At 60.5% G+C, this 14725-nt stretch overlaps 1 protein-coding gene across 1 annotated transcript; it reads left to right on the plus strand.

The window, feature by feature from the left end:
* Window positions 1-198: 198 nt before the first annotated feature.
* LOC126651407 (1-phosphatidylinositol 4,5-bisphosphate phosphodiesterase beta-3-like) lies at window positions 199-13747 on the plus strand (the record flags this gene model as incomplete). The annotated part of the gene is made up of 8 exons (XM_050337291.1): window positions 199-318; window positions 3630-3707; window positions 7493-7561; window positions 8472-8612; window positions 9420-9499; window positions 10272-10325; window positions 10764-10837; window positions 13592-13747. Coding segments are annotated over exons 1-8 (691 nt in total), but the record flags the coding sequence as incomplete, so codon positions are not given.
* Between the last annotated feature and the right edge of the window lie 978 nt (window positions 13748-14725).

Raw genomic sequence — 14725 nt, forward strand, 5'->3', positions numbered from 1 at the left:
TTTATCGCCAGGAGCTCCATCCCTTCCTGGCCCTGCCCCTTTCAGAGGCCCCGCCCCCGATCCCTTCGGCCCCGCCCCATTCCTGAACGGCGCCGGTGACTCCACCCCGATCTTTGGCCCCGCCCACATTCCCTTGTGCCCCGCCCCTCCCGCGCTGGCCCCGCCCCTCCCGCGCTGGCCCTGCCCCTCCGCGCTGGCCCCGCCCCGTGGGCGCTCGGCGATGGCGGCCCTGGTGCCGGTGCCGGCCCCGCTCCCGCTGGAGCCGCCGCGGTGCCTGAGATGCTCGTGCGGGGCAGCAAATTCATCCGCTGGGACGAGGTGAGCGGGACCCCAGGATCCCCAGGATCCCCCGATCCCGAGCCCACCCCCGAACCGCCCCTGTCACTCCCGGACCGATCCCCGCGACCCCTGGACCCACCCCCGGTACTCCCGGACCGATCCCGCGACCCCGGACCCACCCCTGGTACTCCCGGACCGACTCCCAGGACCCCGGCATCCCTGGACCGACCCCAGGACCCCGGAACTCCGAACCCACCCCGGGCACTCCCGGACCGATCCCCAGGACCCCGGACCGATCCCCAGGACCCCGGACCCACCCCGGTACTCCCGGACCGATCCCTGGACCCACCCCAGGCACTCCCGGACCGATCCCAGGACCCCGGGACCCCGGATCCACCCTCAGGCACTCCTGGACCGACCCCAGGACTCCTAGGACCCCCGAGCCCACCGCCCGAACCGCTCCCCGCCATTCCTGGACCGATCCCAGGACCCCCGGATCCCTAGAGCCCACCCAGGACCCCAGAAACGAACTCCCGGACCGATCCCCACGACCCCAGGACCCCTGAGCCCACCCCGAGACCCCCTGAACTCCACCCCAGGACTCCCTGGACTCGACCCCCGGGACCCTCCAGGACCCCCTGGATCCCTGAGCCCACCCAGGACCCCTGAAACGATCCCCGGACCGGACCCCAGGACCCCGAGGCCCACCCTGGGACCCCTGGACTCGACCCCAGGACCCCCAGGATCCCAGAACCCAACCCAGGACCCCAGAAACAGAACCCCGGACTGATCCCAGGACCCCGGGACCCCAGAGCGGCTCTCAGGACCCCAGAGCGACCCCAGGACCCTCCTGAGCTGTCCCGTGGAACTCCCGGAACTTCCCAAGCGACCCCCGGGACCCGGACAACCGACCCCCCGGACCCCCCGGAACTTCCCGAGCCTCCCCCGAGATCCCCCAGAGCGACCCCGGGGCTCCCAAACCAACCCTCGGAACTCCTGACCCTCCCAGGACCCCTGAACCGATCCCCAGGACCCCCCGAGTGCTCCTGGGACCCCAAACCTCCCAGGACCCCGAGTGATCCTGGGACCCCAAACCTCCCCGGGACCCCCAAACCTCCCCGAGACCCTCGAGTGCTCCAGCAGGACCCCCAAACCTCCCCAGGACCCCTGAGTGCTCCCTAGGACCCCCAGGACTCCTGAGACCCTGAGACCGACCCTGGGACCCCCAAACCAACCCCTGGGACCCCAAACCAACCCCTGGGACCCAAAGCCGACCCCCTGGGACCCTCAAACCAACCCTAGGACCCTCAAACCAACCCTGGGACCCTGAACTGACCCCAGGACCCTCAAACCAACCCTGGACCCCGAACCGACCCCAGGACCCCCAAACCAACCCTGGGACCCAAACTGATCCCCTAGGACCCCAAACCAACCCTAGGACCCCTGGGACTCCCGAACCGCCTCCTAGGACCCCCAAAATCGCCCCCCAATCCCCTCAGGACCCTCCCAAATCACCCCAAGCCCATCCGGGATCCCCAAATCTGCCCCAAATCCCCTCAGGACCCCCAAATCACCCCCCAGAGCAACGTGGACCCCCAAATCACCCCCAAGCCCTCCCTGAAGCCTCAAAGACCCCCAAAACCCAGGACACCCAAATCCCCCTCGAGTCACCCCCAAATCTTCCTGAGGCCCCCATAGGACCCCCAATCCTCCCCAGGACCCCCAGACCCTCCCTGAAACCCTTAAAGACCCCCAGACCCGCCCCAAAAGCCCCCAAACCTCCCTGGGACCCCCAAAATTGTCCTCAAAGCCCCCAAATCTTCCCAAGCCCCACCCGGCCCCCAAAATGATCCCAAACTCCCCTCGAACTCCCAGAGGGTCCCCAAATCCCCCAGAACGGCCAAATCACCCCAAAATCCCGCTGGGGACCCCCAAACCCTCCCTGAGACCCCTCAAGTCTCCCCTAAATCCACCCTGAGCCCCTCAGTTCCTCCCCAGAGCCACCTGGGACCTCCCCAAATCTCCCCCAAAACGCCCAAATCTCCCCAAAACCCACCCAGCCTCCCCCAAATCTCCCCCAAACCCACCTGGACCCCCAAATCATCTCCAAGCCCCCTGAAAGCCCAAATCACCCTCTCCCCCTCCCCCAGAATTTTCCCCAAATCCACCCCGAACCCCTTAAATCTCCCCAAATCCCCTAAACCCCACCCAGAACCAACCCAGGACCCCCAGTTCTCCCCTCAATCCCCAGGACCCCCAACCCCCCTCCAGCTCCTCCTCGACCCCCAATCCATCAAGGACCCCCAGTTTTGCCCCCTCTCCTTTTCCTCCCCTCCCTCTTCGTGACCCCTTTTCCAGCCCTGACCCCGTTTTGGGGCCAGAAAATGGAAATTGGGTCCCCCAGGGCGGGTCCCTCGAGACCCCCAAACCCCTCAAGTCCCCATTTCACCCCAAATTCCTCGTTCTCCCCGGGTTTTGGGGAGGGCACCAATTAGGGCTTCCCCTCCCCTTTTAAGGCCCCTCCCCCTTTTAGGGCGTGGCCCCCCTTTTCCGGCACTTTATGGGGTCAAAGTCCTCGGGAGGGCCGCCCTCCCCACCAATCACCCCACATTTTGGGGGGCCCCGAGAAGGCTGGGGGCGGGGGAGCCCTGGGAGGGTTTTTGGGGTCCCTGCGCTGCTTTTGGGGTCCCTGGAGGGTGGGGGATTTTGGGGTCCCAGAGGGGTTTGGGAGTCCCTGGGGGGTTTGGGGGTCCTGGGTGGTTTGGGGGGTCTTTGGGGTGTATTTTTGGGGTTCCTGGGTGTTTTAGGGGGTCTTTGGGGTGTTTTTGGGGTTCCTGGGTGGTTTGGGGGTCTTTGGGGTGTTTTTGGGGGGTCTTTGGGGTGTTTTTTGGGGGTTCCTGGGTGTTTTTAGGGGGTCTTGGGGTGTTTTTGGGGGTTCCAGGGGTGGTTTTGGGGGTCTTTGAGGGTGTTTTTGGGGGTTCCTGGGCTGGTTTAGGGGGTCTTTGAGGTGTTTTTGGGGGTTCCTGGGCTGTTTTAGGGGTCTTTGGGGACCCCGGGCTGGTTTTGGGGTCCCCGTGTGTGTGGGGGTCCCAAATAATTTTGGGGTCCCTTGGGAAGGGGTTTAGGGGAGGGTTTGGGGGATGCTGGGAGGGGTTTGGGGGTTTGGGGGTGCTGGGAGGGGTTTTGGGGGTGCTGGGAGGGGTTTGGGGGTCAGGGGTTTTGGGGGGTCAGGAGGTTTTGGGGTGCTGGGAGGGGTTTGGGGGTTTTGGGGGTCAGGGGTTTTGGGGGTGCTGGGAGGGTTTGGTGGGGTCAGGGGCTTTGGGGACCCCCCCAGGCCCCATTTCCCCCAGGAGCCCCCCAGCCGCACCCCGGTGACGCTGCGCGTGGACCCCGACGGATTCTTCCTCTACTGGACCGGGCCCAGCACGGTGAGGGACCCCCAAAAACCACCCCAAAAAATGAGCCCCAAAAACTGAGCCCCAAAACCTGAGCCCCAAAACAGGGACCCCCAAAACCACCCCAAAAACTGAACCCCAAAATGAACCCCAAAAAATGAACCCCAAAAAATGAACCCCCAAAAACCACCCCAAAAACTGAGCCCCCAAAAACTGAGCCCCAAAAAATGAACCCCCCAAAACAGGGACCCCCAAAACTGACCCTCAAAACTGACCCCCAAAAACCACCCCTGAAAGGGGAACCCCAAAAACTGAGCCCCAAAAAATGAACCCCCCAAAACTGACCCTCAAAAATGAACCCCCAAAAACCACCCCTGAAACAGGAACCCCAAAAAATGAGCCCCAAAAACTGAGCCCCAAAAATCACCCCTGAAACGGGAACCCCAAAACAGGGACCCCCAAAAACCACCCCTGAAACAGGAACCCCAAAAATGAACCCCATAAAATGAACCCCAAAAAATGAACCCCCCAAAACTGACCCTCAAAACTGACCCCCAAAAACCACCCCTGAAACGGGAACCCCAAAAAATGAACCCCATAAAATGAACCCCCAAAAAATGAACCCCAAAAACTGAGCCCCAAAACAGGGACCCCAAAAACTGAGCCCCAAAAAATGAAACCCAAAAACTGAACCCTAAAAAAATGAACCCCCAAAAAATGAACCTCCAAAAAGGAACCCCAAAAAATGAGCCCCAAAAATCGAACCCCAAAACAGGACCCCCAAATCCCTGCCTCCCCAAATCCTGCCTCCCTCCGAAATCCCCGAAACCCCAAATCTCCTCAAACCCCCAAAATTGCCCAAAACCCCCAAATCCCCCAAATCCCCCAAAATCCCCTCAAATCCCCCATTCAAATCCCCCTCAAACCCCCAAATCCCCGGAAGGCCCTGCCTCATCGCCTTGCCCAGCCGCGATTTTGGGGCTCCCTGCCCCTCCCTCCCGGGGACCCCACATCCGGGGAGGGGCATTCCGGCGGCCGAGGGTGGGGAGGGGCGTGGAAAGGCCTCCCTTCCCCTCCCCCCAGCAAGCGGCTCCGGACACTGAAGGGGGTTGGGGGCTGGAGGGGGGCTCCAAAACTTCGTGACCCCCAAATTTGGGGTCCCCCTACCTCGATACCCCCCACCCGGGAGGGGAGGGTGACTCCCTGGGCCCCCCAAACCCCTGGGTATTTTTGGGGGTCTCTCCCAAATCCCCTTTTGGGGCCCCTGTGACCCCATTTTTTGGGGGGTGGGAGGGGTCAGCCCTACCCCCTCCCACACTTTTGGGGTCCCCCGACCCCCAATTTTCTGGGGTTCCCTCTGGCCCTCCCCAATTTTTAGACCCCTTTGCTCCCCTGATCCCCAAACCACTGAACCCCCCCAATCTTTGGGGTGACCTCCCAATTTTGGGGTTCACTCCCATCTCCCTGCACCCCTCATTTTTGGGGTGACTCCCATTTGGGGTTCACTCCATCCCCTCTGCACCCTCCCACTTTTGGGTGACTCTCCCAATTTTGGGGTTCGCCCCATCTCCTGACCCCTCATTTTTGGGTCCTCTCCCATCTCTCTGTGCCCCCCCATTTCTGCTCCCCTGTTTGGGCTCTGCCCCATTTGGGGTCCCCCGACCTCCCTTTGGGGTCCCTTTTCCCTTTTGGGCTCTCCCCCCTTGGGGGTCCCATTTTTGGGGTCCCTCTCCCCCTTTTGGGCTCTCCCCTATTTGGGACCCCCTTTTGGGGTCCCTGAGAAATTTTTGGGGTTCCTGAGCAGTTTTTTGGGGTCCCTAAGGCATTTTTGGGGTCCCTGAGCAGTTTTTGGGGTGCCCTGAGCAGTTTTGGGGTCCCTGAGCAGTTTTTGGGGTCCCTGAGGTGTTTTTGGGGTCCCTGAGCAGTTTTGGGGTCCCTGAGCAGTTTTGGGGTCCCTGAGGTGTTTTTGGGGTCCCTAAGGCATTTTTGGGGTACCCTGAGCAGTTTTTTGGGGTCTCTGAGCAGTTTTGGGGTACCCTGAGCAGTTTTTTGGGGTCCCTGAGCAGTTTTTGGGGTGCCCTGAGCAGTTTTTGGGGTCCCTGAGCAGTTTTTGGGGTGCCCTGAGCAGTTTTTGGGGTCCCCAAGGCAATTTTTGGGGTCCCTGAGCAGTTTTTGGGGTCCCCAAGGCAGTTTTTGGGGTTCCTGAGCAGTTTTTGGGGTGCCCTGAGCAGTTTTGGGGTCCCTGAGCAGTTTTGGGGTCCCTGAGCAGTTCTGGGGTGCCCTGAGATGTTTTTGGGGTCCCTGAGGTGTTTTTGGGGTGCCCTGAAGTGTTTTTGGGGTGCCCTGAGCAGTTTTTGGGGTCCCTGAGGCGTTTTTGGGGTCCCTGAGGCATTTTTGGGGTGCCTGAGCAGTTTTTGGGGTGCCCTGAGCAGTTTTTGGGATCCCTGAGGTGTTTTTGGGGTCCCCAAGGCAGTTTTTGGGGTTCCTGAGCAGTTTTGGGGTCCCTGAGGCATTTTTGGGGTCCCTGAAGTGTTTTTGGGATCCCTAAGGCATTTTTGGGGTCCCTAAGGCATTTTTGGGGTTCCTAAGGCATTTTTGGGGTCCCTGAGGTGTTTTTGGGGTCCCAGAGGTGTTTTTGGGGTCCCCGAGGTGATTTTGGGGTGCCCTGAGCAGTTTTTGGGGTGCCCTGAGCAGTTTTGGGGTGCCCTGAGCAGTTTTTTGGGGTCTCTGAGGCGTTTTTGGGGTCCCTGAGCAGTTTTTGGGGTCCCTGAGCAGTTTTGGGATCCCTGAGGCAGTTTTTGGGGTCCCTGAGCAGTTTTGGGGTCCCTGAGGTGTTTTTGGGATCCCTGAGGCATTTTTGGGGTGCCCTGAACAGTTTTTGGGGTCCCTGAGCAGTTTTTGGAGTCCCTGAGCAGTTTTTGGGGTCCCTGAGCAGTTTTTCGGGTGCCCTGAGCAGTTTTTGGGGTCCCTGAGCAGTTTTTGGGGTCTCTGAGCAGTTTTTTGGGTGCCCTGAGCGGTTTTTGGGGTGCCCTGAGCAGTTTTTTGGGATCCCTGAGGCATTTTTGGGGTCCCTGAGGTGTTTTTGGAGTCCCTGAGCAGTTTTGGGGTCCCTGAGCAGTTTTTGGGGTCCCTGAGGCATTTTTGGGGTTCCTGAGGCGTTTTTGGGGTCCCTGAGGTGTTTTTGGGATCCCTGAGCAGTTTTGGGGTCCCTGAGCAGTTTTTGGGGTCCCTGAGCAATTTTGGGATCCCTGAGGTGATTTTGGTGTCCCTGAGCAGTTTTTGGGGTCCCTGAGGCATTTTTGGGGTCCCTGAGGCGTTTTTGGGGTCCCTGAGGCATTTTTGGGGTGCCTGAGCAGTTTTTGGGGTGCCCTGAGCAGTTTTTGAGATCCCTGAGCAATTTTGGGGTCCCTGAGGTGTTTTTGTGGTGCCCTGAGCAGTTTTGGGGTACCTGAGGCATTTTTGGGGTCTCTGAGGCGTTTTTGGGGTCCCTGAGGTGTTTTTGGGGTCCCTGAGCAGTTTTTTGGGGTCCCTAAGGCATTTTTGGGGTGCCCTGAGCAGTTTTTGGGGTCCCTGAGCAGTTTTGGGATCCCTGAGGTGTTTTTGGGGTCCCTGAGCAGTTTTGGGGTCCCTGAGGTGTTTTTGGGGTCCCCAAGGCAGTTTTTGGGGTGCCCTGAGCAGTTTTTGGGGTCCCTGAGCAGTTTTTGGGGTGCCCTGAGCAGTTTTTGGGGTCCCTGAGGTGTTTTTGGGGTGCCCTGAGCAGTTTTTTGGGGTCCCTGAGCAGTTTTTGGGGTCTCTGAGGTGTTTTTGGGGTCCCACAGGAGGTGGAGCTCTTGGACATCACGACCATCCGGGACACCCGCACGGGACGCTTCGCCCGCGCCCCCAAGGTGGGGGGACCCCAAAATCGGGGGAGACCCTCAAAATCGGGGGGACCCTAAAATCGGGGGACCCCAAAATCGGGGAAGTGGGGGCTGGTGTGGGGACCCCAAAACAATGGGGGGCTGGGGACCCTAAAACGGGGGTGGGGGCTGGGGACCCTGAAACAATAGGGGGAGGGGCTGGGGGACCCTGAAACAACGGGAGGGGCTGGGGACCCCAAAATCGGGGGCTGGGGGCTGGGGGACCCAAAACAATGGGAGGGGCTGGGGACCCCAAACAATGGGGGGAGGGGCTGGGGACCCCAAAATTGGGGGCTGGGGGACCCCAAAATTAGGGGAGGGGCTGGGGACCCCAAAATCAGGGGGTGGGGGCTGGGGACCCCAAAATCAGGGGCTTGGGGGGGCTGGGGACCCCAAAAACAATGGGGAGGGGCTGGGGACCCTAAAATCGGGGGCTGGGGGCTGGGGGACCCCAAAAACAATGGGAAGGGGTTGGGGACCCCAAAACAACTGGGGGACACCCCAAAACCGGGGGCTGGGGGAGGGATGGGGTTCCAGGACCCCAGACCTGGGGGGTTTTGGGGTCCCTGGGGGTATTTTGGGGTACAGTTTGGGGGTCTCTGGGTACATTTTTGGGGTCTCTGGTTACATTTTTGGGGTCTCTGCTCTGTTTTGGGGTGCAGGACCCCCGGAGCCGTGAAGCCCTGGGTTTTGGGGTCCCTGGGGGTCCCTGGGGGGTGTATTTTGGGGGTCTCTGAGCACGTTTTGGGGTCTCTGGGTACATTTTGGGGTGCAGGACCCCCGCAGCCGTGAGGCCCTGAGTTTTGGGGTCCCTGGGGGTCCCTGGGGTGTATTTTGGGGTACATTTTTGGGGTCTCTGGGTACATTTTTGGGGTCTGTGCTCTGTTTTGGGGTGCAGGACCCCCAGAGCCGTGAAGCCCTGGGTTTTGGGGTCCCTGGGGGTCCCCCTCCCCAGCGCCTCCTGACCGTGGTGCACGGACCCGACATGGTCAACCTCACCTTCCTCAACTTCGTGGCCGTCCAGGACGACGTGGCCAAGGTGGGGAGGGGGCTCAGGGGCTCTGGGGGCTCTGGGGGTCTGGGGGCTCTGGGGGTCTGGGGAGCTCTGGGTGCCCGTTTTGGGGTCCCCGGGGGTTTAGGGGTCCCAGGGTGTCCCTAGGAAGTGTTTGGGAGTCCCTGGGTGGGGGTCTGGGGGTCCTTGGGAGGGTTTTGGGGGTCCCTGAGTGGGTTTTGGGGGTCCCTGGGTGGGTTTAGGGGTCCCTGGGTGGGTTTGGGGGTCCCTAAGTGGGTTTTGGGGGTCCCTGGGAGGGTTTTGGGGGTCCCTGGGTGGGTTTGGGGGTCCCTGGGTGGGTTTTGGGGGTCCCTGGGAGGGTTTGGGGGTCCCTGGGTGGGTTTGGGGTCCCTGGGTGGGTTTGGGGGTCCCTGGGAGGGTTTTGGGGTCCCTGGTGGGTTTTGGGGTCCCTGGGTGGGTTTGGGGGTCCCTGGGTGGGTTTGGGGGTCCCTGGGGGGGTTTGGGGGTCCCTGGTGCATTTTGGGAGTCCCTTGGGAGGGTTTTGGGGGTCCCTGGGAGGGTTTTGGGGGTCCTTGGGTGGGTTTTGGGGGTCCCTGGGTGGGTTTGGGGGGTCCCTTGAGGGGTTTGGGGGGTCCCCAAGTGGGTTTGGGGGTCCCTGGGTGGGTTTGGGGGTCCCTGGGCAGGGTTTGGGAGTCCCTGGGTGGGTTTTGGGGGTCCCTGGGGGGGTTTTGGGGATCTCTGGGAGGGTTTTGGGGTCCCAGGATGGTTTTTGGGGTCCCTGGGAGGGTTTTGGGGGTTCTGACACCCCCTCCCCTCAATTTTGGGGTCCCCCAGGTGTGGACGGACGAGCTGTTCCAGCTGGCCATGAACATCCTGGCCAGGAACGGCTCCAGGAACACCTACCTGAGGAAGGCGTGGGTACCCCAAAAACCCCCCAAAACCGCCCCCAAAACCCCCCCAAAATCATCCCTGAACCCCAAAAACCCCAACACCCACCTGAGGAAGGCGTGGGTACCCCAAAACCACCCCAAAACGGCCCCAAAACAGCCCCAAAACCACCCCAAAAACACCTCAAAATCATCCCTGAACCCCAAAACCCCAACACCTACCTGAGGAAGGCGTGGGTACCCCAAAAACACCCCAAAAACACCCCAAAAACACCCCCAAAAACCAGCCCAAAATCATCCCTGAACCCCAAAACCCCAGCACCCACCTGAGGAAGGCGTGGGTACCCCAAAAACACCCCAAAAAAATGGCCCCCAAACCCCCCCCAAAACCACCCCAAAATCATCCCTGAACCCCAAAACCCCCAGCACCCACCCCAGGAAGGCGTGGGGACCCCAAAAACCCCCAAAGACCCCAAAACCACCTCAAAGCCTTCCCTGGACCCCTCATGTCCTCACCCTCTTCCCAAACCCCTCTGGGGCTCCTTCCCCAAATTTGTGGGTCCCCTACTACCCCCAGATTTGGGGTCCCTCTGATTTGGGGTCCTCCAATTTGGGGTCCCCCTGCCCCCAAGATTTGGGGTCCTCCCATTTCGGGTCCCTCGTGCCCTTAGATTTGGGGTCCTCTCCCAATTTGGGGTCCCCCCAATTTGGGGTCCCCTCAGATTTGGGGTCCCTCTGCCCCCAGATTTGGGTTCCCTCAGTTTGGGGTCCTCCAATTTAGGGTCCCCTGTGCCCCCAGGTACTACGAAGCTGACCCTGCAGGTGAACCAGGAGGAAAGATCCCGGTTAAGAAGTGAGTGACCCCAAATTGGGCTAAACCCCCCAAAACGGGACCCCAGAGTCGGGGACCCCCCAAAACCCCTCCCCCAACCTCCTCCCCAAATTTTGGGGTCCCCCCCTCTTCCCCCTCCCCTTTTTTCTGCTTTCCTGAAGTCCCCAAAGCCCCCTAGGCCCCCAAATTTTAGGGGACCCTTTTTGGGGTTGCCCTGAATTTCTTGGGACCCTCCCCCAAAAAATTCAGGGGTTCCCCCTCCACCCCCAAATTTTGGGGTCTCCTCTTTCCTCCTCCCCTTTCTTTTCCCCCTTCTTCCATGGTGACCCCAAAGCCCCCTGAGTTCCCTCCTTTGGGGACCCCTTTTATTGGGGGTCCCCTGAATTTCTGGGGCTCCCCGGAGGTTTTGGGGTCCCTGACCCTCAGGGACCCCCTAAAATGTGGGGGTGCCCCTGGCAGCATCCTCAAGATGTTCTCGGCCGACAAGAAGAGGGTGGAGACGGCGCTGAGTCGGCGGGCTCAGCTGCACCAGGGTAGGGACCCCAAAATGGGGACTCCCTAAAATCACTGACCTCAAAATCACTGACTCCCCAAAATTCGGGCTCAGCTGCACCAGGGTAGGGACCCCAAAATTCGGGGACCCCCCAAAATCAGGGACCCCCAAAATCGAGCCCAGCTGCACCAGGGTAGGGACCCCCAAATTGGGACCCTCAAAATTGGGCTGCACACCCAGGGTAGGGACCCCAAAAATCACTGACCCCCCAAAATCACTGACCCCCAAAATCAGGCTCAGCTGCACTCCGGGTAGGGACCCCAAAAATGGGGACCCCCCCCAAAATCGGGCTCAGCTGCACCAGGGTAGGGACCCCAAAAATGGGGACCCCCAAAAACAAACAGGGACCCCCCAAAAATCACTGACCCCCCAAAATCGGGCTCAGCTGCACCAGGGTAGGGACCCCAAAATTGGGGACACCCTAAAAATAGGGACCCCCCCAAAATCACTGACCGCCCCAAAAACAAACAGGGACCCCCCAAAAATCAGGGACACCTCCAAAATCGGGCTCAGCTGCACCGGTAGGGACCCCAAAACGGGGGACCCCAAAATGGGACACCTCAAAATCACTGACCCCCAAAATCGGGCTCAGCTGCACCGGTAGGGACCCCAAAATCACTGGCCCCCCAAAACAAACAGGACCCCTAAAATCACTGACCCCAAAATCGGGCTCAAGCTGCACCAGGGTAGGGACCCCAAAATGGGACCCTCCCAAAATCGGGCTCAGCTGCACCAGGGTAGGGACCCCAAAATTGGGGACCCCTCCGTAAAATCAGGCTCAGCTGCACCAGAAGTAGGGACCCCCAAAATCAGGGACCCCCAAAATCGGGCTCAAGCTGCACCCAGGGTAGGGACCCCAAAAGCAGGGGACACCCTAAAAATAGGGACCCCAAAATCACTGACCCCCCCAAAAACAAACAGGGACCCCCCAAAAATGGGAGACCCCAAAATCAGGCTCAGCTGCACCCGGGTAGGGACCCCAGAAATGGGGACCCCAAAAACAGAGACCCCAAAAACAAACAGGGACCCCCCCCAAAATCACTGACCTCCCCAAAATCGGGCTCAGCTGCACCAGGGTAGGGACCCCAAAATCCGGGACCCCCCCCATTTTTAGGCTTCCCCCCTTTTTTTAGGGTTTTCCTCCATTATTTGGGGTTCTCCTCCATTATTTGGGGTTCCCCCCCATTATTTGGGGTTCCCCCCTATTTTTTAGGCTTCCCCCCATTTTTTAGGGTTCTCCTCCATTATTTGGGATTTTCATCCCATTTTTAGGGTTCCCCCCCATTTTTTAGGGTTCTCCTCCATTATTTGGGGTTCTTCTCCATTATTTGGGGTTCCCCCCCATTTTTCAGGGCTCTCCTCCATTATTTGGGATTTTCACCCCATTTTTAAGGTCCCCCCCATTTTTTAGGGTTCTCCCCATTATTTGGGGTTCTGCTCCATTTTTAGGGTTCTCCTCCATTATTTGGGGTTTCCCCCCCATTTTTTAGGGTTCTCCCCCATTATTTGGGGTTCTCCCCCCATTTTTTGGGGGGGTTCCCTCCATTTTTAGGGCCCGTTCTTTGGGGGGAAGGTTTTTCCTCCCCTCATTTCTGGATCTTCTCCCCCTCCCCTCCCTGTTTCCCCCCCCTGATTTTTTGGGGTGTTCCTGAGTAGTTTGGGGGCCCCTTTGGGGTGTTTCTGAGCAGTTTGGGGGCTCCTTTGGGGTGTTCTTGAGCAGCTTGGGGGCTCCTTTGGGGTGTTCTTGGAGCAGTTTGGGGGTTCCTTGGGGTGTTCTTATGAGCAGTTTGGGGGCTCCTTTGGGGTGTTCTTGAGCAGTTTAAGGCTCCTTTGGGGTGTTCCTGAGCAGTTTGGGGGCTCCTTTGGGGTGTTCTTGAGCAGTTTGGGGGTTCCTTTGGGGTGTTCCTGAGCAGTTTAGGGGCTCCAGGAGGTGTTCCTGAGCAGTTTGGGGGTTCCAGGGGGTCTCTGGGGTGCTGAGGACCCTCCCAATGTTTGGGGTCCTGCAGGGGCTTGAGGCCATTCTCCGAAATGTTCCCATTGGGACGTTCCGCGCTTCCTGAGCAAGCCCTGCCTGCGGCCCGAGCCTGGACAAGATCCTGCTGAGATGTGAGACCCCAAAAACGGCCTTTGGGGGGCCTGGGGGTTGGGGTCACCCCAGGGGGTTTGGGGTCACCCTGGGGAGTTTGGGGTCACCCTGGGGGCTGGGGTCACCCCAGGGGGTTTGGGGTCACCCCAGGGGGTTTGGGGGTCACCCTGAGGGGGCTTTGGGGGTGACCCGGGGATTTGGGGTCACCCTGAGGGGTTTGGGGTAACCCCGAGGGGATTTGGGGTCACCCTGGGGGGGTTTGGGGTCACCCTCGGGGGGTTTGGGGTCACCCTGGGGGGATTTAGGGTAACCTCGGGAGGTTTGGGGTGCCCAGACCCCCAGTTGAGGCTCTGGGAAACCCCACGGGGTCAGGGTCCCCCCTGGGTGAGTTTTGGGGTTTCCATTGGGATATTTTGGTTTCTGTGGGATATTTTGGGTTCTGTGGGATATTTTGGGGTTCCTGACCCCGTTTTCCCAGGGGGCTGGCGGGGAAGCCCCACGGGGTCAGGGGCACCCCTGGGTGTGTTTTTTGGTTTCCATTGGGATATTTTGGGTTCTGTTGGATATTTTTGGGTTCCTTTGGGATATTTTGGGGTTCCCCTGTGTTTTTTGGGGTGCCCTGACCCCGTTTCCCCAGGGGGCTGGCAGGGAAGCCCTACCTGAGCCGGGAGCAGCTCCGGGACTTCGTCAACACTCGGCAGAGGGACCCGCGGCTCAACGAGGTTCTGTTCCCACCCCTGAGCCCCGAGCAGGCCCAGACCCTGATCGAGCGCTACGAGCCCAACCCCTCCTTCAGGGACAGGGGTAAGGACTGGGGGGACAGGGACAGGGACAGGGACAGGGATGGGGACAGGGACAGGGACAGACCCTGATCGAGCGCTACGAGCCCAACCCCTGCTTCAGGGACAGGGGTAAGGACAGGGACAGCAGGGACAGGGACAGGGATGGGGACAGGGGGACAGCAGGGACAGGGGTAAGGATGGGATGGGGACAGGGGATGGGGACAGGGACAGGGGACGGCAGGGACAGGGACAGGGATGGGGACAGGGGACAGCAGGGACAGGGTAAGGATGGGATGGGGACAGGGATGGGGACAGGGACAGGGGACAGCAGGGACAGGGACAGGGATGGGGACAGGGACAGGGGGACAGCAGGCCCAGACCCTGATCGAGCGCTACGAGCCCAACCCCTCCTTCAGGGACAGGGGTAAGGATGGGACAGGGACAGGGACAGGGATGGGGACAGGGACAGGGATGGGGACAGGGACAGGGACAGGGACAGGGACAGGGACAGGGACAGGGGGGGACAGGGACAGACCCTGATCGAGGCGCCATGAGCCCAACCCCTCCTTCAGGGACAGGGGATAAGGATGGATGGGGACAGGGATGGGATGGGGACAGGGACAGGGACAGACCTGATCAGCACTACGAGCCCAACCCTCCTTCAGGGACAGGGGTAAGGACAGGGGGACAGGGACAGGGATAGGGACAGGGACAGGGACAGGGGGACAGCAGGACAGGCCCTGATCGACCAACCCTCCTTCAGGGACAGGGCAGGACAGGGGACAGTGGGGACAGGGACAGGGACAGCAGGGACAGACCCTGATCGAGCGCTACGAGCCCAACCCCTGCTTCAGGGACAGGGGTAAGGATGGGACAGGGGTAGGGATGGCATGGGGACAGGGATGGGGACAGCGGGACAGGGATGGGGACAGGGACAGGGACAGGGACAGGGGTAAGGATGGGATGGGGACAGGGGGACAGCAGGGACAGGGAGGGGGAC

The sequence above is a fragment of the Myiozetetes cayanensis genome, unplaced genomic scaffold, assembly GCF_022539395.1.
Source record: "Myiozetetes cayanensis isolate MyiCay16 unplaced genomic scaffold, myiCay2020 scf601, whole genome shotgun sequence".
Lineage (NCBI taxonomy): Eukaryota > Metazoa > Chordata > Aves > Passeriformes > Tyrannidae > Myiozetetes > Myiozetetes cayanensis.